This window comes from Molothrus aeneus, chromosome 8, assembly GCF_037042795.1.
Source record: "Molothrus aeneus isolate 106 chromosome 8, BPBGC_Maene_1.0, whole genome shotgun sequence".
NCBI classification, from domain to species: Eukaryota; Metazoa; Chordata; class Aves; order Passeriformes; family Icteridae; genus Molothrus; species Molothrus aeneus.
In genome coordinates this window covers 24463366-24490784 of record NC_089653.1, presented here as the reverse complement: position 1 = coordinate 24490784, position 27419 = coordinate 24463366, and the positions used below count along the sequence as shown (strand labels likewise).

Here is a 27419-nt window from a genome sequence, read left to right as displayed (position 1 = left end):
AGTATGAGAAACAGATCTAAAAGCAAGGATTACTACTCAAACAACCTGCCAAGCTGCTACACAGTCTATCAACACTCCGGTTGTCTTCTCTCAGCAAACACTTACCTTGCCTAGATTACTACCAAACTTCATAAGATACAGAGGAAAAGATCTGTGTAAAAACACAGACATAGCAAACTCTTGGGATACCAAATAACAGGTTTGCAGTTTGAACTCCCTGATGGTTTATACATTAAAACTTGGAAATCTTCTGTGTTTTTATGGATGCTAACATTGTTTCAGTGCACAGAAAAGTAGTTTGTACAGCTGCTTAAGGAAATCTGAAGGCTTTAACTTAACATTATGAATTCTACATTTCTGTGCTGCTGTGAATGTTTAAGCTACAGGCATTTCATTCTCAAGCTGTGAGGCTTATCAATATGAACAATGCAAACTCACCTGGTTTAGCATATCCCTTTCCCTCACAAGCCCATCTATGGCTCTCTTGTCAGTCTCTGCCTGCTTTTTGCCTGTCTCCAACTCTAGAGAAAAAGTGAAAAGACAGTGACTTCTCTGTTCAAATTATACAGCTGTTAAAAATGCAGAAGTCCACAATTCAGAGGACTTTTTTTAAAGCCCTGACATTACATACCCAGTTCAAGTAGTTTTGAACAGGTTTTACAATCCTACATATTAGCTGATGCTAATGCTTTTTTGAGTACCTAGAATAACTTAAAAGAACTCAGAAAACAGATTCACCTATCTCTTAGGCACCTACCTTTCTCCAGTCTGATTATTTGATTTTTTAGCATGTTTTTTTCATGTTCTGCATCAACTTTTTGTTCCTCTGCGGTACGCAGCTTATTCTGGAGAACATCTCTCATTTTGCTCAGCTTTGAAATTTCAAGGCTCATATGAGCAGATTCATCCTCTATCTCCTACAAAAGAGCAACAGGGAAAGGGGAGAGAAAGCATCCACAGAAAGAGGGAAGAAAATGGTTTTTTATTTGGTGTACTTACTCCATGAAACTCAGAAAGAAAACATGTAAGTGCTGTGGGTCAGCTGCAGAAAGATAATTAGCTAATTGAAAAATATTTAAAATAATTTAAACAAAGCCAGCTTGGGAAATGAAAATGATAATCAAATCTTACACTTTAGGACTGAAGATGATCAACAAAGAACTTCAAGCTGCAAACCTCACAAAGCACTACCCAATTAGTCCAGTAGATTAAAAACGGGCAAATCTATTTTCATTTGAAGTACTAGGCACAGGGATTGTGATGAGAAAGATATCTGTAGTGTGGTCTGATTGCATGTCCCTAAATAGCAGGTATGTATTATCCCCATCTCTTTTATAACCTATGGCTTTAAAGAAAAGGCAAAATCCAGAATCTGTCTCATTTGCTATACAATAGAGGGAAAAATAATCAATCAAAATACTGCATGACTGGTTACTGGAAAACTTAACCAATAATCACAACAGCAATCAGTCTTTTTCCTTTTTAGAAGTATAACTTTGTATAATTCAGTGCCACTGCTAGGTTTTACAGTCATCACAGACTACAGTGTTCCACTTACAGCCTCAGATACTGATTCTGTGAGAAGGGGAATCCTGCTATGAAGCATCCTCTGGGAGAATGGAAATCTCCTCAGTTCTCACTGACAATAAGCTTCAAGAGGTTTAAGAGTAGTTTGACAATTCACATTGCCCAGCACACAGCACACTGCAGGATGGTACTGCAGGCACAATCCCTACAAAACCTGCACCCCAGATCATGACTAGGGCTCTTAAGTTTTAGCAGGTGGCTTAACTGCTAACTGGGCAGTATCTTCTATTTTTTTGTTCCCAGAAGTCCTTGAGCATGACTCTGAAAGTTCCATCAACTTCTCCTGAAATCAGGATAAGATGATAGAAACAAAATCCTCTGACACTCTAAAGTCCCAGATGCAAGTCATATTTGTAAAGTTTTACATAATGATGGCATAGGTAATGATAAAACTGGACAATCTGGAAAAGACAGTAAATTGTTTTTCAAATAAGTATGAAAAACAACCTTCAGCTTGACTAATAAAATACAACAGAAAGAAACCTCTTATCCTCCATTAAGGATCCAAATCAGAACCATCCATTTCATATCAGTTGTGAACTGAGCTTTTAATCTGTCAGGGGTTAGTTTCTATCAGACTAACAAGCAAACAAGCTTTTTATTTAGGTGAATTAGTTATACTCAGTAAAACTCAAGAAGATAATTATTTTCTACCTGAATTTGCTAATGTTTACTGGTTTAACCCCAATGGTGACACAAAATGCAAAGTATGGTAAATAGCATAATAGCATCCAACATCTATACATTACCCTTTGTCAAGTGCTCTCAAAATACCCTAATAAGAATATGCAGGAATCCTTTAATTCCTCCTCAACAGAAACTCATCTGCTTCTGAGTTGTATAAAATTACTGTTGAGTAATGTGAAGTCAGGCAACAAAACCATTTAGATCTGAAAGTAAACACCATCTTAGTTATTTATATTTAACTTTCTCAATCAATACTGGGGGGGGAAGAAATTTTAGTGTTGAAAGCAATTCCTTTCAGTGGAAACTATCCAGGACACCATTATTATAATTTATAACCATTTTTCAATGGATTTTGGCAAAATTCAAATTACATTAATCATTACAAGAAAATCATTCCTCTTATTTGAAGATCTCAAGATGGAAAAGAGACCCCATGTTTGTGACCATCCAACCTTTATGAACAGAATGTTGAACGTTTTGGTTCATGTGTTTTATGAAACAATCCTCCAGGAGAACAGGTGCAAAAATGTCAGATGAGAGGCTTGGAGACTACCTGCCATAGAAAGAATGGCATTCAGCATCAGCCAGATCTGTTCCTAAAAACTACTCATGTTTCATCCAAAACTACTCGTGGGGAACTATCAGGACAAGAACTGAAGTCATCCCTGTCCCAAGTGGTAAGATTTCATTGGAATGATACAGCTGGTAGGATGCACCCTCTGGAACTTACTTTCAGTTGTGCTGTCTTCTGACCAATGTCCTTCATCACATCATCAAGCATTGCAGTCTGCTGCTCATTGTCTTGTGAGAGCTTTTGATATTTCATCTTCAATTGCTCAAGTTCCTTACCAGCTTTTTCATTCAAGGTCTGTTAGATTAAAGAACAATCCTATCAATTCTTCTAAATCTCATTACAATACCTATGTACACCTGAAGACCAAACCCTCCTGCTACCCAGGAGACAAAAGCTGCTGCAGATTGTTGTCTGCTTAAAAACCAGCCTTCACTGTTGATGGAATTAATTATATTACTAAATATAATACATGGTCATAATGACATGGAGAAATCATAATGTCTAATGAACAACAGATCCAGTGCAATTTTTTTTTCTGGAAGCTTAGCAGGTGTTTATTGCAGGTGGTAAATAGATATTTTCCTTCTTGTTAGGCATCTGGCAACCATCACATAATACAGCTCACTACATAAAATTACTGAAAATGAGTATGAGATTCAAATCACTTCAATCAGCAGAGGGCAGGGAAGCTCTGTTTTATGAGCAAGCATCCTCCATTAATGTGCTGATAACATTTCTCTGGGTACATGGTTTGCTGAGACCAGGACAAAAGCATTCTGCTCTTTAATTTGTCTTCAGTTAAACATATGGAATAGTGGTTTTGTGGTTTCTAGACAGAACATATATTTCAATACTGGAGCTACCAGATTTATCTTCTGCTTGATGGAAATTTCCTTGCAGATATTACATATATAAATGAAGAAACAACCATCATATCTTTCACTCCTGATGAAGTCATTATACATTGCTCCTTTAGAAAACATTAAAGGAAGAGAAGTAGAACCTAGTGTAAAAACAAGGAATACTCCTTTTTATATTGCAAATGTCAGGATAACAATGTTTCAGGCAACTCTTTATTGAGTCTTGGACAGGGGTGGGATAAAGCTTATAGCAGCTGTATCCAACCACTTTCAATGTCATGCAGGAAAGGGTATTTCATTAGAAATTTCTTATAAAATAAGAATAAGAATAAAAGAATAGCAGGCATCCCAGCAACTATTCAACTGAGACAATAACCTGATGAAATTGCAGTAGCTCTCTTACCTTCTTTTGAAGATTTCTACCCTGACCCTTGCAGAGTTGGATAGCCTGTGTTTTGGACAGACTTCAAGCAAAAGACCATTTAGGGCATTCACAGACACCTTCAAGCCAGCACAGGCAAGGAAGACAATGCAGAAGTCTGGTTAATTAGCCCACACAGCACTTTATGTGAGCTCTTATTTTCCAGGACAGTTTGGATAATTGAATGTCCCTAAAATCTACACTTTGAAAGCCTGGAAGAGACTATAAAAAGAAGAAAGAATGGAACAGAACCAGTATCTACAACGTGATTACCATGGCAGATGATGGAGCTGCCCTCAAAAGCTGCATCAAATCAGTGATATTCAGAAAATTAATCAAGTCTTCTCTCTATCTCTTTCCTGAGTATTTTAGTAAGACTTTGTGTTGACTAAAATTTGGTACAGACCTCTACCTTTTCAAACTCAGGGACCAGAAGGGAAGAAAAAGCTATAAAAGTTATAAATTTACAAGATACACACAACTCACAAGGAAGTTTCCCTTGAGGTAGGACTGGTTTACAGTGATGAGATCTCCCCTGCCATTTACTGAAATTGCTTCTCTGAGAGTTTCTCAAAGTCAGGGGAAATGGACTGAAAACCTGAAAATTCACACACTTGCAGAACACTATGTTAGGAGGTGTCCAGATAATGTTTTTAGAAATGGAATGAGGAAATCAATCAAAAAGGTTTATGAAGACAGTTCCTTGCCCTTTCACCGGCTTGAGAGGCAGATAAAAATTATTTTGAAAAAGAAGAAAGAAGGGGATGGAGGTAAAATTATTTTACCAATGCCACTAGACACAATCAATAGCAAAGCTGGCAATACAGTCAGAAGTCCAACCTGGTAGTCTCCTGCTCCTATAGATCATCCATGTTCTTCACAGATTGTGTCTCATTTGCTGTGATTTTTCAACATGAACAATATCATTGTGATCCACTACTGACTTCTGTGAAAAATCTATCTGAAATCTGTCAGCAAGCTTTACATACTTATTTGTTAGTAAATTAATATTTATATAAAAATAAGTGTTTATTAAAATTTAATAACTTACCCTCCCCCCCTCTTTTTTCAGAAAAATCCATTTTCTTCTTAATTACAGATTTTACTCTAATCTTAGACCTGATAAACAGCAGTGTGCCATGTAGCCTACCTTCTGCTCTTTAAGATTATTTTCTATTTTCAGTTGTTCCTCTTTGTCATTCTCTATTTGTTGCTGTAACTTCTGGACCTCAGCTTGCTTCTTATCCATTTCAGCCTGAAGATTTTTCAGCTCAGTCTCCACTTTTTCCTTCTTTCGCATCTCTCGTAATTCCTCGCTTTGACGCAGCTGGATGTCTTCCTGAAGCTATAATAATAGAGAAGAAAACAATTTTAAATTCTGCTGCCTTTTACTCAGGAAAACAAGTCCTCTCACCTCTCTGATTCTGCTTGCTTTTAAAAACAAGAGCTTCTATATTACTGCAACCATCACTGCATGCCAGATCTTCTCAGAAGTAATTATGTTTTCTAATGGTCGAACAAAAAATTATTCTGCATGAGGGCCCTATTTATGGATGACAAAAATTTGTTAAACATCAGTCAGTTCACCCAGACAAAATTACAGTCTGATACAGTCCAAACATAAAAGCATTCCTCTGGAGATGCAGTGGCATAAATGTCTTTACTGTTATAAGTTACTTGAAAAGTGGTAGTTTCTGAATGCAGCATCAAAATTAATTGGGGCTTGATGCTGTATTGCAAGGATTTTTCTTTTTATTATTCTCTCTGACTAGCAGAAACACTTATTACATTGATATTAAAGGAGAGATGCCAGATGAGTGTTCATTGTCTCAACTGGTCTCAATCTTTCTACTCTCAAAGTTCCTACGTGGAAACTCTGAAAGAGGAAATTTTTCTCATATTTAATAGACTGTCTTGTGAGTCCTGCTCTCTCCCTCCACAAAAATTTGATGGAGCAGAATCAGCAGAGAGGAGACACAGGGGGCTGATCCATATGGAAATACTCAGTTCAGCCAGGGACCAGCAATTGAAAGATGTTCTTTGCTTAAGGATTCCTCCCCCTCTGAGCCCACAGATGAAAAGTTGCCAGAACTAACAGGGTCTTCAACAGGATCTTCAAAGACACATTGTCATTTAAGCAGTCTGAAGTGGAGAATAATTTCATACTGGAAGAATGGGAGGTGATTACAAATGCTGTAACAATTCTGTAAATTTAAGGGTTGATGAAGTGAATATCAGAAGATTAAGGCTGCCAAGATTCAACAAGTTTTGACTCTTTTCTCTCATGCCCACAATGCTGTCAGAAAAACAAAGATTTTATATTCTCTTCTTGTACATTACCAGTCATCTGCTTTATAAATAGAAACAATTTCTGTGCATGAAACCTAGACTGATCATTACTTTCCTATTTGTGATTTATAAAAAACTGAAAGCCAAATGCTCCTTCTACCTCTTCTCTGTTCTTTGTTTAAGTGTGATTTTCTACTCTTCCTTTCTCCAGGTGTCTTGCTCCAGCCCCTATTTATGTTCTGCTTTAATTCTTTCATTTCTCACTATTATGCTTATATATTTGATATATCAGAGTTCTTTATGCCATCTTTCATCTTTCATCTTTTTCTACCTTCCATTCAGTGGCTCTTCCTCTGATCCTCAGCCTTGTCTATCTCTAGCTGCTCTATACATTTCAAGAAAGCCATACATATCGATCACAAAGAACAACTGTCTACTCAGATGGTCAGAAATATAGAAAGCCTAACTTCATGTAAAGCTGAGATGGAGTATGACTGCTCTCTACAGACAATTGCATGGTGAAAAAATTAAGTGGAAAGACAGTAAACAGAAAATCAGAGTAAAGAAAAAAGTAGGAGGTACCTAACTATGAAAAAAGTAAAAATCTGGAAAAGGCTTCCCATAAAGGAGAGAAAATAACTTCATTATTTTTAAGCCAGATTTTGATACATTCTTAAGAATGATGGTATCTCATAATATGGCAACCACTGCCAACAGCAAGGGACCAAGAATCTCCATTCCAGGTCTATGTTCTAAGTGTCTCTTTTGAGGCATAAGGATTTACAATACCGAAGACATCCCATTTCTTCAGCATTAAAGATGATTCCAATTCACAAAAAACAACCTCGGCCTCAGTGGAGTATTGGGAAGCTGTGGAAGCAGCTGGTACATGACAATACACTTAGCAAAGTACATAGCCTAAACTACAGAAAAATATAGAAGTCATTCACAGCAGAGTCCACTCAGAGCACTCCTGAAAATGTTTAAGATGCAAAGCAAGAGCTAGTAGCATCCTAGTCACTGGAGATCAATTGTAAGTGTGGAGAAAGGCTCAGGACAAAGCCTAAAATCACCATCTGGTGATCAGTACAGACCTGCAAAACGGATTGCTCTGCCTCATTTTTTTCCTTTTCTGTTTCCTGCTGCTGCTCTGTGATTTCAGTGAGATTTTGACGTAACTCCACAATTTCTGACAACAGTTGGTCTCGTTCTTCTGTTACCTCTTCTTGAAGTCTTAGCAAATCCTCAACACTGGAAGCAAGGAAATAATAGTCAAGAAGTGTCACAGGCCATTTCTGTTCTTCCTCCTATGCCAGACAAAGACTTTTGTGAGAAACAGGAGTTTAAAAGAAATCTTTTTTTCATTTTAAACTCCTCTGTATGAAGACTGATGGTCAACTGAATTATATGCTTTTATCTACTGTGAACAGAGTCGCCATCAGCCAAGTCAAAACTCTTTCTTGTTGTATCACATCCTCATGAGTCTGAATAAACCTTCCATTTCCCAGAAAAGTAACAGGGGAAAAAATTTCCTCTTTTGTTCCCACAGCAAAATTAGTCAGGGACCAAAAATGTTACACTATTGTAACCTGTCTCTCTGCACCTCACCTGACTGGAAACCTAACTAGGTTATGTCTTACGGTCACATAATGTAAAAATAAAAATTGACTCTGTTTTGACACATTTACAATATGAAAGGAAGTCCAAGCATGGGTTCAAGCTCAGTCTTAAAAAGCAGTCTAATTGTTCTAAAAGATTATTTGGTTTTCAAGGCTGAAATCTGCAAAGGAGTTACTTAGTCTCATGACCTTGTCACTGGACAGGGTATTTAAGCATGGAACTGGAGGGCAATACAGAGGGAACTTCAAGAAGAAATTGCAAGCTGGCAGCAAGCCTGGGCAGAGCTGGAAACAGGAGTGAGGTGTTAGCAAAGTAACAGCTCCTGGCTCTTGCAGGAAAATGCAAAAACAGCTAGGGAGAGAAGGCTTTAAGGAGAGTTATACTAGGGGGAGGCTGAATGACCAAGGTTTTAGATCCAAGGAAAGCTGTTAAACAGGTCTAGAACACATCAAGGACAAAAGGTGAAGGATTTGTTATAGACCCAGGTGGTTTATGTGCTGACACATTCCTTGGAGGGGGAAGTCCCTGAGCACATTGAAGTTTTTGCTGCCTGGATACATAGAGTGCAGAAGCAAGCATGTCCCATACATATCCTGCATGCATATTATAAATAAATACCTTAAACAGTGTGAAAATTTCAAGCCATAATCAGGCAGGCCAAGCACCAGCAATTTCAGTAGGAAGTGCACAGGCCATAGGGTCAAAACACTTAATAATATCTTTGAGTTTAACTTAATGTTACAGCATAAGCAGTCTCTGAGGACCTGATACTACAAACAGTAGGTTCTGGAGAGCTTCTGAGCAGCTCCAGAGGATGATTATTATGTTCACAATGCAGTGGCTTAGAGGCTCCATCTCAGACTAGCTCCCTCTATGTGTGTTTGGTTAAAAAAAACAAAACATAATCTTGAAAGTGTATAAAATACAAACAAGAACACAGACAGCGTTAAAGCCTTATAACAAAGCTAGGAACAGAAGAGAAATCAAGTGTCCTGCCTTCCTGATTTATCTACTTGACCTTGCTGCTGTGAAATGTAAAAATGTTGACAGGATCCTATTCTCAAAGTATGCTGAAGAGTTTGTCAGATAAAACAATATGACACATACTGAGAAAGTGCATAGGATTCATTTTATTTGATCTTTTAGCTTAATCCAATACTGAATGAACTCAGTCAGAGCCTGATTCTGTTACTTACTCACTGCATAAACACACAGACAAATAAATGTGTATTCATGAGAAAAGTAAAAGACAGAAAATATCTATGTTTTCCACATGTCTACATGGCTAAACAAGTATAGAATGATAGAAAATCAGATCAGGCTTTCCCTCTCCCTGAGGAAAACTTACTTGTAATCCTGTCCAGCTCTTTCCTTCATTAAATTATTTAGGCGTGAAATTTCCATTTTTAGCGAATCAATTGTTTCCTTCGTTTTCTGTTCCCTTTCATGGGCTTTATCCACCATTTTCCAGGCCCTTTCAAGCTCCTAGGAATGAAATGGAAAATAATTACATAAATTAAATTATGTTTAAAAATAAACACGAATTAGAAATTAATTGTCTTGCACTTTACTGAGAAAATAGATTTTTGTGCCTTTTCATGATTAGGTTCACAACAGTCCCCTTCACTTGGTATCTTTTGTTTTGGCTGAGGGCATGGACTCTGTGAGGCTTTGATCACATGAGTACCACCAATATCAGTAAAAATTTACTTACTATTCAGTGCCCACAAAGGTATCATCTACTTAAATAACTCATGTCTGTAAAATTCCTATGAGGACAATGAGCATCCAATTTGATTTGGATGAGGAAAAGATGTTACTCAACTTTTCTTCCTCTTTGTTCATTTTCATCTGAAGACTTAGTGTAATTTGATTTTAACTAGTTTTTCAGGTAATGCTCAATTCTTATGCCAAATTTTAGCACATGGAGTTATTTAAATGACAGATTTGTGTGTCTCTCACAAGCCTAGGGTTTGATACCCACAAACAGGATAAGGGAGGAGGATTCACTTAATTTTATAACCTCCTCTGCATCTCTCTCTATTGAATCAGATCTTTATGATCTGAATTAAAATCCAGGTTTATTCCTTGCTAGGTTTAAATAAAGCTCCTACCATTTCTGGAATCCTGTGCTAAAAAAAAAGTCTAAATTCAACAAGTGACTGGACTGAAAGGAAAGTTCCTGAAGTCTCAGTAAATGATGAAGATACTACTTTTACACTAGAAGTCCCTGAGCTTCAAATCACAGCATGATGCTCTTTTCTCAGCTGGCTCCTAGCAGAGTTCTGGACTTTATCAACTTGTACAGATTTAGATCCCAGTGTAGCTGTGCAGTTCTACATTAGCTCTAGGGTCTCCCTGAGTAAAGCCAAATAGAAGCATCATCATATCAGGCCATAATATCCCTTTCAATTCCTACTTGCATCATATGAAATTGGGGCAGGATAAAACTACTTTAGAACATATCTCCATCAAGAAGAAAATAAAATAATTTATTTTATATCAAATTGGTAACAGAATTTCTTTATTGTAATTGACATCTCTGTTTGTTCCTAAACAAAAAAAAAAAAAAAAAAAAAAAAAAAATTAAAATAATTTAATGTTAAACTCTAAATTATGACACCTATGTTATGCTATATTGTTAATATACTTATGGAACACTTAAAAATCAAATATATGTAATATTTAGTTGTTTACTGACTAAATTAAAAATTCAAACTATAGAACTAGCAGAAGTAACAGGCTACCAGATTTTGCTGAATGATAAAACAAAGTATAACATCTGTAGCCTCTTCAAAATGCAGAGGGAATACATTTCCATTTTATTTATTCAACTAGCTCAGCATATCCAAATTTGAGAAACCAACTGGAACATAAAGACCGGGAATTTTTGCTCTTCCTTTTTTTCCACACATACTAATAAAGAGGTAAACCATGAGCTTTCCTTGCTCAGAAATTCTGAAATTACAGTCAATTAAACTCACTACCTACAAACAGTATTTTCATTACTTAATAAATTACTTAGTTCAAAATTTAGCCTGAAAAATATGATTTTTCACTTATGTATCAAGCACTTTTAAACAGCTTTATATATAAAATCAATTTTTATGTCATACATTTTGAGTTCCAATTTTCATTCAATGCAGCAATGATCATACATAAAGCATTAAGCATTATCTAATAAATTATAAGTTTTTCATTCATTAATATCTCACACAAAGAAGCAAAATCCTGAAATTTAAATAAGTGCATGTTGGGCTGAAATAATGGCAAAAAGACACAGTGTACATATTGACTAACAGAAAAGCATAAAATATAACTGCAAATAAACATGTTTCATGATTTTTCAACCAGTAAGAGGCAACCACCCTTTCTCTAGAAAAAATGCAAATTGAAAATAAGATTAAAGCTGATTACTTACATCAGAGCTTCCTGCTGGCTGATTAGACTGTGATTAAAATTGGTGAATTAAATCATTACGATTGGAGTTTTGCAGAATAGGACTGGGGAATAAAATCAATAAGCCTCCGAAAGGTTTTAGTGGCTACAGAGAGTCTTTTGTTCTGATGAGTATTTGCAAAAGTGATCTCTTGAAGTCAATAAGACCGTTCAGATAAGCACTGATTTCAGGTCACCCTAAGCTGTGCTTTTCAACTTTATCTTTGGCCTGTAAAAACTATTGTATTGAATTTGTATTGATAATACCAATTTTTATCAATAAAGTAAGAAAACACGGGTGATGGCCACACTAATAAGCAAAATCTAAATAAGAATTTTCTACAGACTTCAGCATCAGCAAAACTGAGCTTCATTGTAGCTGCTCCTTGGTTGTATCTTCTGCTGTAAGAGCAGAACAATAGATCCGTAATTTCAGAAGTAAAAAGGAGCAAAATTTTGATGATGGAAGTCTTCATAGAGGAAATATTCACATTGTTATTCAGTGTGAAAGATTGCAGTGTGTCAGCAACACGGGGTGATTGCAGTACAAGATAGGTAGGTAAAGCATGGCAGCCTGCTGCATAATTAAAGAAGTACCCTGAATGTTTGCTGTTAGAATAATTCAAAAATCCTTGGAGAAGTACTGAACACTGGAACTTGTGAAGCAGAACTTATGAAGTGTAACTGCTTTACTTTGCTTTCATTAAATACCCCAAAAGATCACATCAGTCTCATTGCTCAGAAACTGAGAATTAATGAAACGTTTTCTTATTATATTGGATTGATACGCCTGGAAATTGAAAATTTGGTCATTTCAAGCAGGGCAGTACAAGCTCCTATAAATTCCTCTTCTAGAGTTCTTCCAGTGCAGACTCATGGATCAGTGTCTCTAGCCATGAAAAACAGAATTGAATTCCCTTCATGATTAGCTTGGCCCTTTGCTCCTTTGATATTACTGTAAACAGCAGATTGTTGTGCCCAGTTTATTAAAACTACAAAACAGATCCTTTAACTGCCACCTGACAGTTAACAGCTATTGATTATCACTGACCCACCTCCCACCAGCCACTGATCTGTGTGCTTAACCCCTGCCCTAAACAAACTCCACTGATTACAAACAGGCTTCACTTAGAGAAAAATTTTTCTTCTGCAACTTTTATTTCTTACCCTAATGACCCATCAAGTCACCAAGATGTAGGGCCTTAATTTGGAGCAACTATTCCATTTTTACAAGAACAGCTCCATCAGGATTCTTTTATGGTTTATTAATAATTAAACTGTGGGACAGATTGTTTGTTTAATTTAGCAGAAGAATTTCATCTTGGCTACTTTAGCACTTGCACTTCCTTCAACACTTAGCTTGGACACATGGGAAACAAATTGTTTGAATGTTAACAAAATTGTAGTGAAATACTACAACTCTTCTTGAACTTTCCTTCAGAAAGAAGAATAATATGGAATATAAAGGGTTTACCAGCAAAGCCTCAAACAAGACATGAAAATTTTAAACAATATCAAAATAATTCCTGAACCTTTAAGAGGACTAATTCTCATAACCAAACTGAAAAAGTATCAGCTGTATACTTGACTCACAATGCACCACTAGAAATGAAATGTCACATGTTGTGCATTGCACATCATTTCTAGCAGGATCATACTGTCAAGCAGCTTTTTCACTAGAAAATCACTTAATGGGATCAATAGAAGGCAGTATAGTTCAGTCATATCCTACTTGAGCTTAAAATTAGCTGCTGAAATTGGAAAGGCTCTTATTTTCCCAACATTTCCATTCCTTGGTTTTATGATGTTACCAAGACTTCTCCTCAGTTTGGGAACATCTTGAAGCACCACCTCTCCTACTGTTCACACCCAGAGTATTGCCATGTGATTACAAAAAGGAAATTATAAGGATCATCATGGCTCCTGATGTTCATCTACCAGGTTTTGATTAGCAGCAGTGAAAATCAACAAGATTTTCCATGCTTCTCCTCCTCCCTGAAGAGGCTTTGGGCACAGGTTTGCAAGCTGAAGCCATAGGATGACAGTGCTGCTATTTTTATTTACTCTGAATGTATTTTCCTCATAATTCTAAGGACAAGAAACTCCATTTCAAAGAATTATTTCTGTAGTGCTCAAAATTCACTCTGGCTTGCTACACTGACTTTATTTTACTGGAACAAAACACTTTATCGTAAGGCATGGAGGTTTCCCAAATAAGTGCTAAATTAAACCCTATCTAGGTATCACAAAGCTAAGTTTTTAAACCATCTGAATGAAGAAGTATTCATTCAGTGATCATACAGTCTTATGATCACTTGGTAGCTTTAGGTTTCTGACAGTGAAAATTCACTGTAAGCCTAAAAACATCAACTGTTTTTAAGGAGCCAAGCACTTTGATTTGACAGAGTTTAAATCAATAATAACAAACAACACATCAGAGTAATTGGTGAAATCATACTGAAATGCTATATAGGATTCCTTTTCAAAGGCAATGTGAAACATTTATTTATATAAGTTGTCACTTCCCTGGCCTAAAATCCATACTTCAAAAAAAAGTAGTTGTTTTTTTTTTTTTATGTTCTGGCAATAGTTAACATCCAAGCAATCTTTCAAAAGTTATAATGAATCAAAACCAGTACATTAAGTAGAAAATGTGCCATTTTACAGAGGGAAAGCTTAAACAAAAACTATTAGTAAGTACTTGAAAGCTGACGGAGTTGGTTTGGTGCAAATAAACACAGAAATTGACTAAAACCTGTAAATATACCAGGCTGAGAAAACAAAGCAAAGTAGAGGTTAAACAACTGGAGATGCCACCTCTATGCTTAATCCTCCAGCTAGTTCTCTACATAAAATCAAGTGTTCTTTCAGGTGCTTTTCTTATTACCACGTTTTTCATTTACAATTTCAGATCATACTTCATTCTATCCAAAACTTTACCGACTTCAATGATGATATAGTTTCCTCATCATCATGAGTGATTTTGGTGAGCACAGCTACTTTAGATGACTTTTCCACAAGCTCAGCACTTAGCTTCCTGCATTTCTCCATGAGATGCTGTTCATTTTCACGAGACTTCTTCATAATAGCAAGAAGTTTCTCATATTCGACACGGAATTTTTCCAGAGCTTCATCTCTACTCAGTATGCTGATGAATTCTTGGGAGTCTTTTTCCAGTGCTTCAAAGGCACTTTCTTCTACATATGGTTTGTCAGACTCTTCCTGAGTGAAATAATCAACAAACAGGAAGAATTCAACATCTCACTTATGATCCCAGAATACAAAAAAGTAATATACTGAGTGTATAACAGCTACTAAGAAATCATGACAAAATTTTCTGTAATAACAGTTCCTTTGCTAGCATATAATATGTATGTTGTAGGCTATTTTTCAAACACATTTCTCCTAATTTTACTGACATAACTTGTGCTTTACCAGCCAGAGTTCTTATAATCAAGTCCCACAACTGCTTTAAAGAGAAGTCTATAAAATACCATAATTGTGATAGTGTTTGAATAATGCATCAACCACTGAGGAAACCCAGTATTTTAGCCCTAATTCTGCCCAGTTCTCTACCCTCTAAAGTCTGATTCGTTTATTATTTCTATCCAGATAGTGCCAGAGACATGCAGACAAGCACATCTCAAAGCTCCAGTAATGCCAACACAATCCAGTCCTCCCTCTGTGGGAAATGCTACTGTTAAACCTTCCACAGAAGACATTTTTCGTCTAGCTCAGTTCTGATGCCAAATCCTTGCAAATGCACCTCTGAGGTGCTCTCACTAGGATAGGGAAGCAGCTCTCCTGTCAGCAGGAAGACCTCAAGGACAACTTTAATGCTGCAGCCCATGCCCCTGCCAGCATCAAAGAACAGTCTGAGCTGTGAGCTGGAACTTAGTGCATCCCTCCTTCAAACCTGCTCTAGGACTCATGGCTTTCTTCTCATTTCATCCTCTCCAAAGCACAGAATCACAAAATGGTTTGGGTAGGAAGGGGCCGTGAAGATCATCTCATTCCAACTCCCTGCCATGGACCCTCCACTAGACCACATTGCTCAGAGCTCCATCCAACCTGTCCTTGAACACTTCCAGGGATGAGCCATCTGCAACTTCTCTGGGCAACCTCTGCCAGTTCCTCACCACCCTCACAGTAAAGAATTTTCTCCTAATACCTAATCTAAACATACTCTCAGTTTGAATCTACTTCCTTCTGTCCTGTCCTGTCCCCACTATGTGCTCTTGGGAAAAGTCCCTCTCCGGCTCTCTTGTAGGCTCCCTTCAGTAGTTCAGTCTTGATCATGTTTGTTATTGTAAATAGAGTTAAAAGATGAGCAGTAATGAAGGGGGAGGCAGGCCGGGAATTATACCCACGATCTTATAGGTAGCAGCTACTCCTAAAATATAAGAGTTACTACTGCCTGGGTACAGGTACAGGACCTAACCGAGCTCTGCTCACAGAGGTGACACATAAATGTGGTCTATGGCTACAGATGATACACGGGTGATGTTGTTGGGATTATCCTGAGGTGCAGCCTTCGTCCCGTCTAGGGGCCCGGCAGGGACGGGAGGGGCAGGTTACAGGTTACCTCAGCCATGCTGCCGTCGGGTGGAGGTGGCGGGCTCGATGCAGAGGGCCGGTGTCAGCGCCGGTGCGGCACGGGTGGCGGTGCCGGTGCTGGGGCGGTGCCGGTGCCGGCGGCGGTGCCAGTGCCGCGGGCAGGGGCGGTGCCGGTGTCGGTGCCGATGCCGGGGCGGTGGCGGTGGCGGCCCGGGCCCGCGGCGGTGCCGAGGCCGCCGCTCACAGCCAAGGCCGCTGGCTGTGGTATCGTAGCAACGGCGGCGGCTGCGGGCGGGGCCGCGCTGGGCCCCGGGGCACCGTCAGCCGCGGGCCCGGCGGCGGCCGCGTACTGGGATGGCCCGGTCACCCCGCTGCCGGAGGGTGCGTGTCCATCTTGCTGCTGAAGTTCGGCCGTCGGGGATTTTAACCAAAGACACCGAGGAATGTTTCCCCTCTGGCCCAAAGGGCTCCCGGAGCAGAGCGGCTGAGCGCGGCCGGCAAGGTGGGCCAGCTCAGTCACGGAATTGTTAGGGTTGGACGCCTCTGGTGATCATCCAGTCCCACCGCCCTGCCAAGGCAGGGACACCCAGACAAGAATGTTTCCCGGTGGATGTTGAATGTTTCCACAGAGGGAGACCTCACAACCTCCCTGGGCAGCCACTTCCAGTGCTTTGCCATCCTCTGTGGAAAAAATTTCTTCTCATGTTGAAGTGGAACACCTCTTGGTTTCGTTTATGGCCATTGCTCCTCATCTTGTCGCTGGGCACCACTGAAAAGAGCCTGGCACCATCCTTTTGGCACCTGCCTTTGAGACATTTATTTGTATTGCTGAGATCCCCTCAGTGTTCTCTATTCGCTCAGACTGAACAGGCCCAGCTCCTGCAGTCTCTCATCACAAGAGATGCTCTAGACCCATCATCATCTTCAGGGCCTCCACTGGACCCTTTCCAGTAGCTCCTTGTCTTTCTTGTACTGAGTCCACCCAAGGCAGGGTCCTGTGGAAGCCAATAAACAGGATTTGTGCAGTTTGGGGGCATAAATCATAGAACTCCAGAATACATTGAGTAGGAAGGGACCTTAAAGATCATCTCATTTCAACTCCATTGCCATGGGCAAGGACAACTTCCACTATCCAAGGCTGCTCAGAGCTCCATCCAGCCTGAGCTGGAACACTTCCAGGGATGGGGCATCCACAACTTCTCTGGGCAACCTGTTCCAGTGCCTCATCACCCTCACAGTAAAGAATTTCTTACTAATATCTAATCTAAATCTACCTTCCTTCAGCTAAAGGCCATTTCCCCTTGTCCTGTCACCACATGCCAAATGGCATTTGGAGCCTGACTTCTACCATATCATCGTACCCAACTATTCACAGTAGCCTGTCTGTGCATGTGGATACTTTGGTACAATCCATGGTGCAGGAAAAGGGGACGCGGGACAGCAGCTGAAGGATCAGCTGCTGCTCTTCTCTGCACTCCCAGCTAACCCCTGATATGGGGGGGTTTATCTCTCTTAGCGCACAAATTGTTCCATCTGATAGGTTTTTAGGGCAGGGAACGTACTGTACCATGTATACACTCCCTAGCAGCATGCATGTTGGTTAGGACCTTAAAGTACCACTTGAAACAAATAATGATGACAGAAAACTTTCTCTCTTGCTGGTTTAATGAAGCCTGAATTGTAGCACTTCATTTTACTGATTACATGACAAAATAGGCAGTTTCAAATGGATGCTTTCAAATGATCTGATTTTACCATTAGAACTGGAGAATAATACACATTTTATTATGTATTCTTTTTATGTGCGACTTAATTTACAAAATACCCTATACACTGAAATATTCAATCATTTCAATGCACATTTCTAATAAAAAAAATCAATAAAGTTCCTTTTCTAAGTTTTGTACTCCCCTTTTTCCTCATTTTCTTTTGTACTGATGTTTCTTACATAATAAAATTACAAGGAAGATGATTATGATAAATTCCTTGATTCTAGGATTTCAGTTCTCAAGAGGACTAAACTTCTAGACCTTTAACATAAAACAACTGCACATGTAATCTAATATCAAATTATATGATTTTAATTTTGTAAGAAAAATACTGCTGGAGGAAAGGGACATGCTCAGAATTTTAAAAAATAATATTATATGATAAACAAAAAAAGGCCCTCCAATTTACATCTCAAATATATAACTTTGATATTTTTGATACTGTGTCTTATGTTTTTAAAAACAAAACAGGAGTGGAAGTGAGATAATCACCTTTGGGCTTCAGGTTCATGCTTGTGCTTGAAGGAAACAGTATAAATGTGTTTAAAAATTATACCCATTTATTAAGACATTTCCATGAGCTTCCTGGTCTGGTTGAAAATGTCCCTGTTCACTGCATGGACTGCAGCTTTAAAGGCCTCTCCCAACCCAAACTATTCTATGATTCTACTCTTGTGTTTTTCAAAGCCCTCATGATCTGTGTCCTCTGAGACTGTGTAAGTGTGACTGTCTAGACTGGTCTTCATGACAACTTCCATTTGAGCTAAATTCACCCAAATTCCACAAGTTCACCCTCGTAGCAGCCACATCTCTAACTGCAGAGCAGAGATAGTGGGGTGAGTGTTAGGAGTCCGTGGTAACTCATGCAAAAGCCCATTTTATTTTAAAGCCTTAAAACATCACAACTCATTACACATAAGTGCAACCAGGACAGAAATCTCTGTGACTGTGAAGACCCAAATATTCACATTTAATTAATTCTGCAACAAATTGCATTGACAACAAGAGAAGGCTCAACAGCTTCATAAACAAGGAGCTGCACTGACACTCAAGAGGACACCTGAGTTTCTGAACTTAGCAAGAATTTACTTTCACTCAGGACCAGCCACTTAAAATTCTCTGTGCTTGAGATTCATCAGTGAAGTGTAAATAACCACATCTGCCCTCCTGCAAGGATGCTGTGACTGTCATGGCTATAAATGATGCACTCATGTCATAGAGACAACCTCTGGACAAGGTAGAGCTCTTCGAGTGGGATCACATTTTCACTCTCCCTTTTAAGAGAGCTTATGTGCCCAGCTCTGCAAAAACCTTTCTGCTAATAAGAGCAAGAATCTCCAATGGACACAGAAGAAAAAAAAAACCTTAAATAAAAACAAATAAATCTCCATTAATAGTAAGGACAAGCCAGACCTAGAAAGTTTCAGTTCATTGAAAAATTGTTATTTATTTCCCTGAATGTCTTTGTTCAAGATGCACACGCACTTTATGGTAATAAGAAGAATCACTTGTCTCACCAACTGCATAAAAGAGTTTTGCATCAGTGGAGTGTGTTGATGTGCATGAAGAAAGGGTTACTAGAGAAAAAATCAGTTTGCTCACTGATTTATTCGAGGTCACAACCCTTGTGTAGTTAATTTAAGACATGTTTTAAACTGTAGTAGCATGAAAACAATAAGCCATTACTCCCCGAATGTAAGGATTTATGGGCTGCTGCAGAGATATAAATAATAAAGTAAAATCTCATCATAAGATGACCCAGGAGTATGTAAGCCATTTGGGGCAGGGACCATGACAGTACGTGTCTTCTGGAAAGTGCAAAAGGAACCTTGTGAGGAGAGGATGAAGTGCTGAAGGAAAGCGCGGGGGCTGAGGTGGTTCCTCCACCCCGCGGCTGTCGGGAGGCGGCAGCACCGCACCGCGGCCGTGCCCGCTGAGCTGCCCCAGACCCCAGACACGGCTGCAAACATCCCGGAACACCCGGGATGGAACACGGGGTGAACACGTGCCCGTGCATGAGGCTCTGCTTTTCAATTCGGTTTTGCTCCGTTTACTCAGATAAAATCATCAATGGGAAATTGCCACTAAGGAAAGCAAAATTTATCTACCGATTTGCTAATATTGAATTATTGTTTGACACACCTTACAAATATGTTAGATAAATATTACTTAATCTATCTGCAAGTCTTGTAATTTGCCCAGCAGGATGGAAATCCAGCAGAGCCTCATGGCCCCAAAGAGCAGAGATGCTTCAGGCAGAGGGCTGAAATCCTGGCACGTACTCTGCAAACCAGATTGTCTTCTCAGGGTTACATCAGTCTTGCAGTATTAAAAGGAACAAAAGTAACTGAAATGCTCCTTACTGAAAAGGCTCCTCTTTCTCCAGTGACAAGGAAATGCTATATAGTCCTCAATTACTTAATTATCTAACTGATGTTTTTACTATATTCTTTTTTAATGTCCTCTCCACCTGTTATTTTCAAACTTAATGATAGTTTTGTAACAAGAACGGTTGTTCAGTTTAAATTAGATTGAGACTTTCTACTTTGTTCATAAAGATGATGCAATAGATCTCAAATAACAGTAACCTTTGATCATGTTTGGCACTAGAATTGAGCTAATGATCTCAAGAGAGGAAACATTATCATTTTCATAAGAAGTTAGATCATAGCAATGCTTCAATTAATAGAAACACCCAAATAAAGACCTTGGTTAGTTCTGAGAAGCTAAAGCTGACAAGTGGTCTGTGTATAGTGTACAATTACATGTTCTACCTAAAAAATAAAACAGATGAGAATAAAATTAATTCAATAATCCTGAAACTAAGTTTAACTTGCTATTCCCCAGTATGGTTTGAAACTGCAGAACAGCTTTCCATCCCAGTTCTGAAACTGGGATTACTGTGGCATGTTAGAAAATTCCTCTCTTGTACCCTCCTCCAAGCTAAACACAGGAATTCTCCAAGACTGCTGGAGGAAAGCAATGCTCTGCAGATCCCCATCACCATCACTGCCCACTGTGGGCTCCACCATCACCAGTGTTATGGTTTATGCTACAAGTCTGGCCTTCAGCTTTAGAGAGTGAGATGGGGGAACTTTTCTTCCTATATATGTGAAGGAATGGTCTGATAGAAGTAACCCCTCCCATCCTGTTGCCCAGCATCATATTTGGGTCTATTTAAAAATGAGTTTCAAATATGTAAGGAGTCATCATGTGCTCATTAGCTTTCCAACAGCCTTTTGGTTCCAGCAGCAGAATCCAGGCCCTAATATCATATTCCTGTTTCACTCACATTTTATTCTCCAGCCTTTTAATTCTCAGCCCCCAAGTCTTTCCCTAGATGAAAAATTTGTCAGGCATCTTTCACTATTTGACACCTGACTCCTCTGGAAGGAAGAGGCTATTAGAGAAAATCTTAATACCTGGAGAAGGGTGGAGAAATCACAGATTTAAGATGTTTATAAGGTCAGCTGTAGGGGGTAGATGAGGACACCATATGCTGAGCTGTGAGGAGGTGATCCCATCTCCCTCCTTGCACGATATGCAGGAGGTGTGAAATGTCCATGGGTGGGAGTCCCTCACTCCCTTCTCCCCTTGATCTGCTCCTGCTATGCCTGCTAAAGCACCATCCTGCTGTGTCGCTGTCGAGGCGGTCACGACACAAAGCAGAGACCACAAGCAGTCTCAGTTGGCAACTCTTTATTATTGAACATGGCTGACTTTTATACACTTTCCAATTGTTTATGCTTCTTCTACCCTAACTATTGGCCACAATAAGTCAACATAATACTATTGGTGAAAAGTTATAGTGACTTCAACTAACTTTTTAAAAATACTTCATCCAGCTGCAAGGTTCTCTTACCTTTCTTCTCTCGGTCTCCTGAGTTACAGCCTTGGAGAGAGCTCCTTATCAGCTTCTTCTTACTTCTCAGCTTCTTCTTGCTCCTTTAGCTAACAGGACCACTGTTAGCCCCTTCCACACTGCTGCAGTCTCCTTCAGGCTTACACGAGGGTGGGCCCCAGCAAGGCCTGACAACTGCAAGATTATCACTCCTGCTTTCTCTCTGTGAAGTGTTAATGTAATCCCCCTATGTACTCCAGGCTCGAGGTTGTCTCCAGTATTCTTTGATTTTTTTATTTACTGTTTTTAATAGTTTAAGGAACTATTGATGGTTTTGTAATGAATTAGAAATACCAGTGGAAAGACTAAATTGTCAATCATCTAACGTATCCGAAAGCAGCTGGGAAAGGTACCTAAAATTTGAGTCTCAGCCCAAATCCTGCTCTTGTCCTGCACCTGCTGATGGGATCTTACTATTTTAGAAGTAGTATTATTATATCTAATTTCTGCTGCAGTAGTAGCCACGTCACAGAGCCACAGTTAAGTCCCAGTGTGTGAAGAACTATGGTACTGTAACTCCACTGCTTGCAGTTTCAGGTCCTTCCCAGCATGTGAGTGAGGTTAGCGGAGCTTGGCTCATTATCAAATAAATTACTACCTTTAGCAAGATAATGATCTCAAGCCTTCTGCAGTGCAGCAATACTCAAACAATGAATCATGTCCTAGAGTTGTCAGTTGCTTCTAGCTTTCCCTCTTTCAGACTGCTGAACTGCATCAAAAGCCCCCTAACACAAATCAAATGAATGTGTCTTGGTTTGAGTTTTCCATTTATGTGTATTGCATTGTTATAATAATTTTATACCATCTTAGGTGGCACAGAAAGTAGATCCTGAATCTAGGATGGTGGGTATGTAATATAATCTGCTGAGATGTGAGCCTTCCTGTGAAAAATGTTCAGGTCTTTTCCCTGTATCCCAGAGAAATTTTGCAGATACATATAAATTATAGCCACTGTAACCTATAGTGATTTGTATTGTCCAATGTGTATATCCATACAGATACACATTCAGAATCAGTAATTTCCACCTTATTGGGCTTTATGTGGGTGATATTCAATAGATGTTTTCCTCTGGGTGAGGAAATGGGTGATGAATAGCTGTGATTCAGGCAAAGGAGCTGCTTTCTCTCCTCCTGCTGCTCTGAAGTTCCCAGGGGAAATAAACAATGCATCAGACAGGCTGGGTCCTGCAGCAGGGAAGCAGGGAGATTCCAGTACTGCTCTTGCTAGAGATATTTCCATAGATTAGGGCATATGAGGAAGGAATGTACTAATAACACCCAGGTTGCTAATAAAACTGAATAAACTTGATTTGGACACTAAGGAAATAATGCCTGTATACACAATTACAATCACAAACCTTTGGAACAACATTAAAACTGTTACTTAATTCGACAAGCACTTCAGGAAATACAAAGAACAAGATGACTTAACATCACTCATGAGCTAGCCAGCTTCAGAACAAATCTGTTCCACCACATTTGCCTGGTGCCTTTGTGATAGTGCAAAGTCTTAGTGCAACATAAAACACAGACTGTCACCCACCACCGCATATGTCCACCATCTGAGCTTAAAAACAATCAAAGCAGTGGTGGTGGAGAACATGCAACATGCCAGAGCAGTAGTAATATAAACCAGTTGTTGCAATGCTGTGGAAAGAGGAGGGGTACGATATAGTTCCCTAAGTCACATAGATGTTACTATGCTCGTGCCCTTAAGCTTCCTGTGAAACTGACAGTTGTTGAGAAAATTATTTTTGTGAGAAATACAAGAAGATGGCCTTTAACTCTAGAATGAGGGTAGTGTTTAAAAACACTTTCAAAAATCTTTTACTGTGGCCCCGATCATTAGCTAACACTTGCTGTGCCTCAGTTCCCTCATTCCTACTAGGACCGAGCCTGTCGGAATTCAAAAAGCATTCGGACAAACTGTCAGGAACATGGTGGGGTTGTCATGTGCAGGGCCAGGAGTTGACCCTGTGGGTCCTCTCCAACTCAGGATACACAATGATTCTAGAGAAACTAGTACCACTTCTGGGCCACTTCTGGGGAAGGATGTTAGCAGCTCCACAGCTTTTTACTTGTGCCAGCTTGGAGGACGAAAATGGGTCAGCAGTTCCGAGATCTACTCCTTTGCTTTGATAAGAACAGCACACGAGGTTCCGCGTTTCAACTGCTTTCCTGACTTTCAGGCACGACCACCAGGAGGTCAGAACACATCCGAGAAGCAAGATGAGCGCATTTCCTCTCCGTCCGCCGTGCCCGCGGTCCAGCACCATCTGGGAAGCTCATGGGGGAGCCGAGGGGGAGATCAGACGGCTCGCTGCCGCCCGCCGGGGCACGGCTCGGCTCCTAGGGCTGGCGGGGGTGGCTTGAAGGAGGAGAGAAGCAGCGAACCAGAGAGCAGCGGCAGCGCGGGCGGGGCGGGCTCTGCCCCGAGCCGCGCGGAGCCGGAGCCGGAGCCGCGCCGACAGCGCCGGAGTGCGCGGAGCGCCCGGAGCGGGGCCGCCGACCCGGCCCGGCCCGGCCCGGCCCGGCCCGGCCTGGTAAGTCTGTGCGGGGCCCCGGGGGTGCGGGGGATGCGGGTCGGACAGAGCGGCCGTGCGGGCTGCCCGCGGCGGGTCGCGTCGGTGTGGCTGTCCCCCGGTTCTCCTGACGGGGTAACTTTTGTTTTGTGCGTGCTCTCCGTCTCGGTGGGTAGTGGGGCACCAGCAGGGTCGGGCCTCTGGGAGGGGGTACTGCGCCCACCAAAGTTCTGCAGAGCTTTGGGCATCCCTCTCCCTGCAGCCCAGGCGGGAGCCGGACGCGCCGGGCGGCGGGAGAGCGGCCGCAGCCCCTCGGGGACTCGGCGGGACCGAGCCGAGTGAGCAGAGACCTCTCGGCCATCGCCCTTTGCTGGTGACACAGCCCGTGGTGTCCTGGGGCCAGCGCTGACCTCGGACATGTACAGTCCATGCAAAATGCTTCACTGAACCTCGCTGCGTGTTCAGTGTTACACGGCATGGGTTTAAAACTTCTTTCTTCTGATACACAACATCTCACTAAAGAGCACAGAGAGAAGGAGTGAAGCTTTCAGGGGAGCTGGAGGGGTACTTTCAGTAGAGCTGCTCTTCGTGTGTGTAGGCATGTTTCTGAAGGTGGCCAGCAGGTATTTGTAGCTCAAAGCAGAGTGAGCCAGGACTGTGATAGTGGCAGGCAATGGGCTGTAAAACTGATGTGCAGAACGTGAGCTTTACAGGTCTTTGCTTCTTCAGCTTGGCAGGCTCCCACCAAAGCAGTTCTCTTGGGAACTGCCATGCTAAAATCCTTCAGGAAAATAGGCAAGATGAGAAGTGTCTCTGAGTGAACATTACTATTCATATGTTTTTAATGAGGGCTGCAGGCCTCACCCATAGCCTGTGCGTGTCCTTCAGGCACAAGTGTTTGCCATGAGCTGCCAGGCAAGGACCTGAGCCACCATGGAAACAGAACTTGGACAGGAGAGCTGCTGTAGTGCAGCATATTGTGTTGTGTGAGGTTTTTTAGTTTGGTTTGGTGATGATGGTAATGCTCTTCTGCAGCTCTGACTAAAGTGATTCTGGCTACCTTCATAGCCATCTGCTTTTAAAGTCAGATTTTCCTCAGTATAAGTGAAAGGGGTTCTCTCAGTCCTCGAACAAAAGCAGAGCATACAAATTAGGAATAAAAGCTTCAAGCCTTCTCTTCAACTTTGTTTTCAGCACAATAGATGCTTCATGCTGCTCTCACATGGGAACTGCACATATTAAGTGTGATTGCCACAGATGTGGAGAAAGGTAATTGATTTCCCAAATTCAGAGAAGAGTATGAGTACTGGGGCCAATCCTGAGGGCTTCTTGGCTCCCAGCTGTAGATGACACTATTTTTTGCTTGCATGACTTGTGTGTACAGGACTCAGTGATCTATCTGTGTCCACATCAGTGGCATCTGCAAGGAAAAAGCGTCCTGTGCACACCAGAGGCACTGAACTTATTTATCAAGAGCTCAGGTGGCGACCCCTCACCTGTCTTTCTCTTTTTGTTGCTCGGAGTATTACTATATACTAAGAACAGCTTTTTTTTTTTTTTTTCTAAACACTTCTTTTCCCCCTCAAGTCAGACTAAATAGCCCTGGTCAGTGACTGAGGAATTTGGTTTTCCTGAATAATTGATTTGGGCCATCTGATGACTAGGGCAGCCAAAAGCTGCACGTCCTGCTCCTGTTTTGTGTTTTTGTTGGTGCTATCCATGGCAATAAGGGCTCCTGGATGTCTCTGCATGATGTCTCAGAGGGATGCCAGGGCTTGTGATTCTTCTTGCATGGCAATGACTAACATGGGAAAGGAACCTGATCCACAGAAACCTAACACTGCTGTTTCACAAACTGATCCAACTAATTTCTGAGTTTGTTTTTTAAGTAAAATGATATGGCTTTCCAAAGGACAATTTTAGTCTGGCTTTTACAGCTGTCTACCTGTTGACTGTGATTTCAGTATCTTGAGCTTGCCTGCAAATGAATTAACACAGTATATGAGCTCCATGAAGAGCCTGTATGAGTCTCCCTGCTGTCCTGTGCTGTCCTGTCCTGCTCACTCTGCTTTGCAGAATTGCAATTGCAATCCACAGCAATGGTGCAATGGAAAAGGAAGCTGAAAAAAGTTTCTGGCTTGTTCTTTTAGATCCTCTTTAAAATGGACTGTTGGGTGGGCCAGCTTTTTCTCTCCCAAGTGTTATTCCAGTCCATTTATACTGGGGAAAAAGCAGGTTTGCTGCCAGGCAGCATATTTTCCATCAGCACTTGTAATTGTTGGGTGGCGGAGAGAGGTAGAGACTCTGGTTTCCAGGCTAGAGGGAGAGAACGTGGCCAGGGTGTGCATGGGCAGCACTGTCATGTGCCCAGCCATGAATTCCAGGTTTTGCAGGGATGTGGGCTCAGCTGTGTAAGCAAAACTTTCTGCCTGCTCACTCCTTGGGGCGGGCAGGGAGGCAGGTGGCCAACCTTCAAGCAGCTTGAGGGCTGGAGAGCTGGCCTGGGGTGTAGCTGCAGCAAGACTCTGTTTTTAGCTTGTTTATTCTTAAACACACGTGGGCCATGCAAAGCTGGCTGAGCCAACCTTGACCAGCAGCAAACAAACAGGTTTTACTGCCATGACCTGAAGGCCAGATCAGCTGCTGAGCTTTGCTGGAGCAAGGACAGCTTTCATTTCTGTCAAGGAGAGGAGGCTCTCATATAGGGCTGGCTCAAAACAAACATTGTGCTGGGCTGCTCAGACTTCCTCATGGAAGCAGTGTTAAGAAGGCTTATGCAAGAAAAGGAGGTGATTTGAGGTAGCCCAGCATGCCTTGACTGAGGGCAAATCATGCCTAACCAATCTGGTGGCCTTCTATGATGGAGTGACTGCAATGTTTGTCAAGAGAAGACAGAAAATATCTAGACTTTTGTAAGACCTTTGACGTGATTCCATATGATATCCTCATCTCCAAATTGGAGAGAAGTTAATTGGAAGGGTTGACTGTTCAGTGGATCAGGATTTGGCTGGATGGACACATCCAGAGCGTTGTGGTCATCAGCTCTCTGTCCAGGTGAAAGCCAGTTGTGTCCCTCAGGGACTGGTGCCTTTAGTACCTGGATCAGTGGCATAGTGAGATCAAGTGCCCCCTCAGCAGCTTGGCAGATGACACGCAGCTGAGTGGTGCTGTTGGCACAACAGAGGGAAGGGATG

The 27419-nt window shown here is 40.9% G+C and overlaps 1 protein-coding gene across 1 annotated transcript in view; it reads right to left on the bottom strand.

Annotated features, from left to right (window-relative positions):
• Nucleotides 1–16148, bottom strand: part of CFAP58 (cilia and flagella associated protein 58) — a 57470-nt gene extending 41322 nt beyond the window's left edge. Inside the window, exons 1-8 of the mRNA XM_066555052.1 lie at nucleotides 16062–16148; nucleotides 14417–14698; nucleotides 9387–9523; nucleotides 7513–7669; nucleotides 5280–5474; nucleotides 3005–3142; nucleotides 758–917; nucleotides 439–521 (exon numbers count right to left, since the gene is read on the bottom strand). Of these exons, the coding sequence (XP_066411149.1) occupies nucleotides 439–521; nucleotides 758–917; nucleotides 3005–3142; nucleotides 5280–5474; nucleotides 7513–7669; nucleotides 9387–9523; nucleotides 14417–14698; nucleotides 16062–16070 (1161 nt within the window). The 5' untranslated portion in view covers nucleotides 16071–16148. The remainder of the gene's footprint in view (nucleotides 1–438; nucleotides 522–757; nucleotides 918–3004; nucleotides 3143–5279; nucleotides 5475–7512; nucleotides 7670–9386; nucleotides 9524–14416; nucleotides 14699–16061) is intronic.
• Between the last annotated feature and the right edge of the window lie 11271 nt (nucleotides 16149–27419).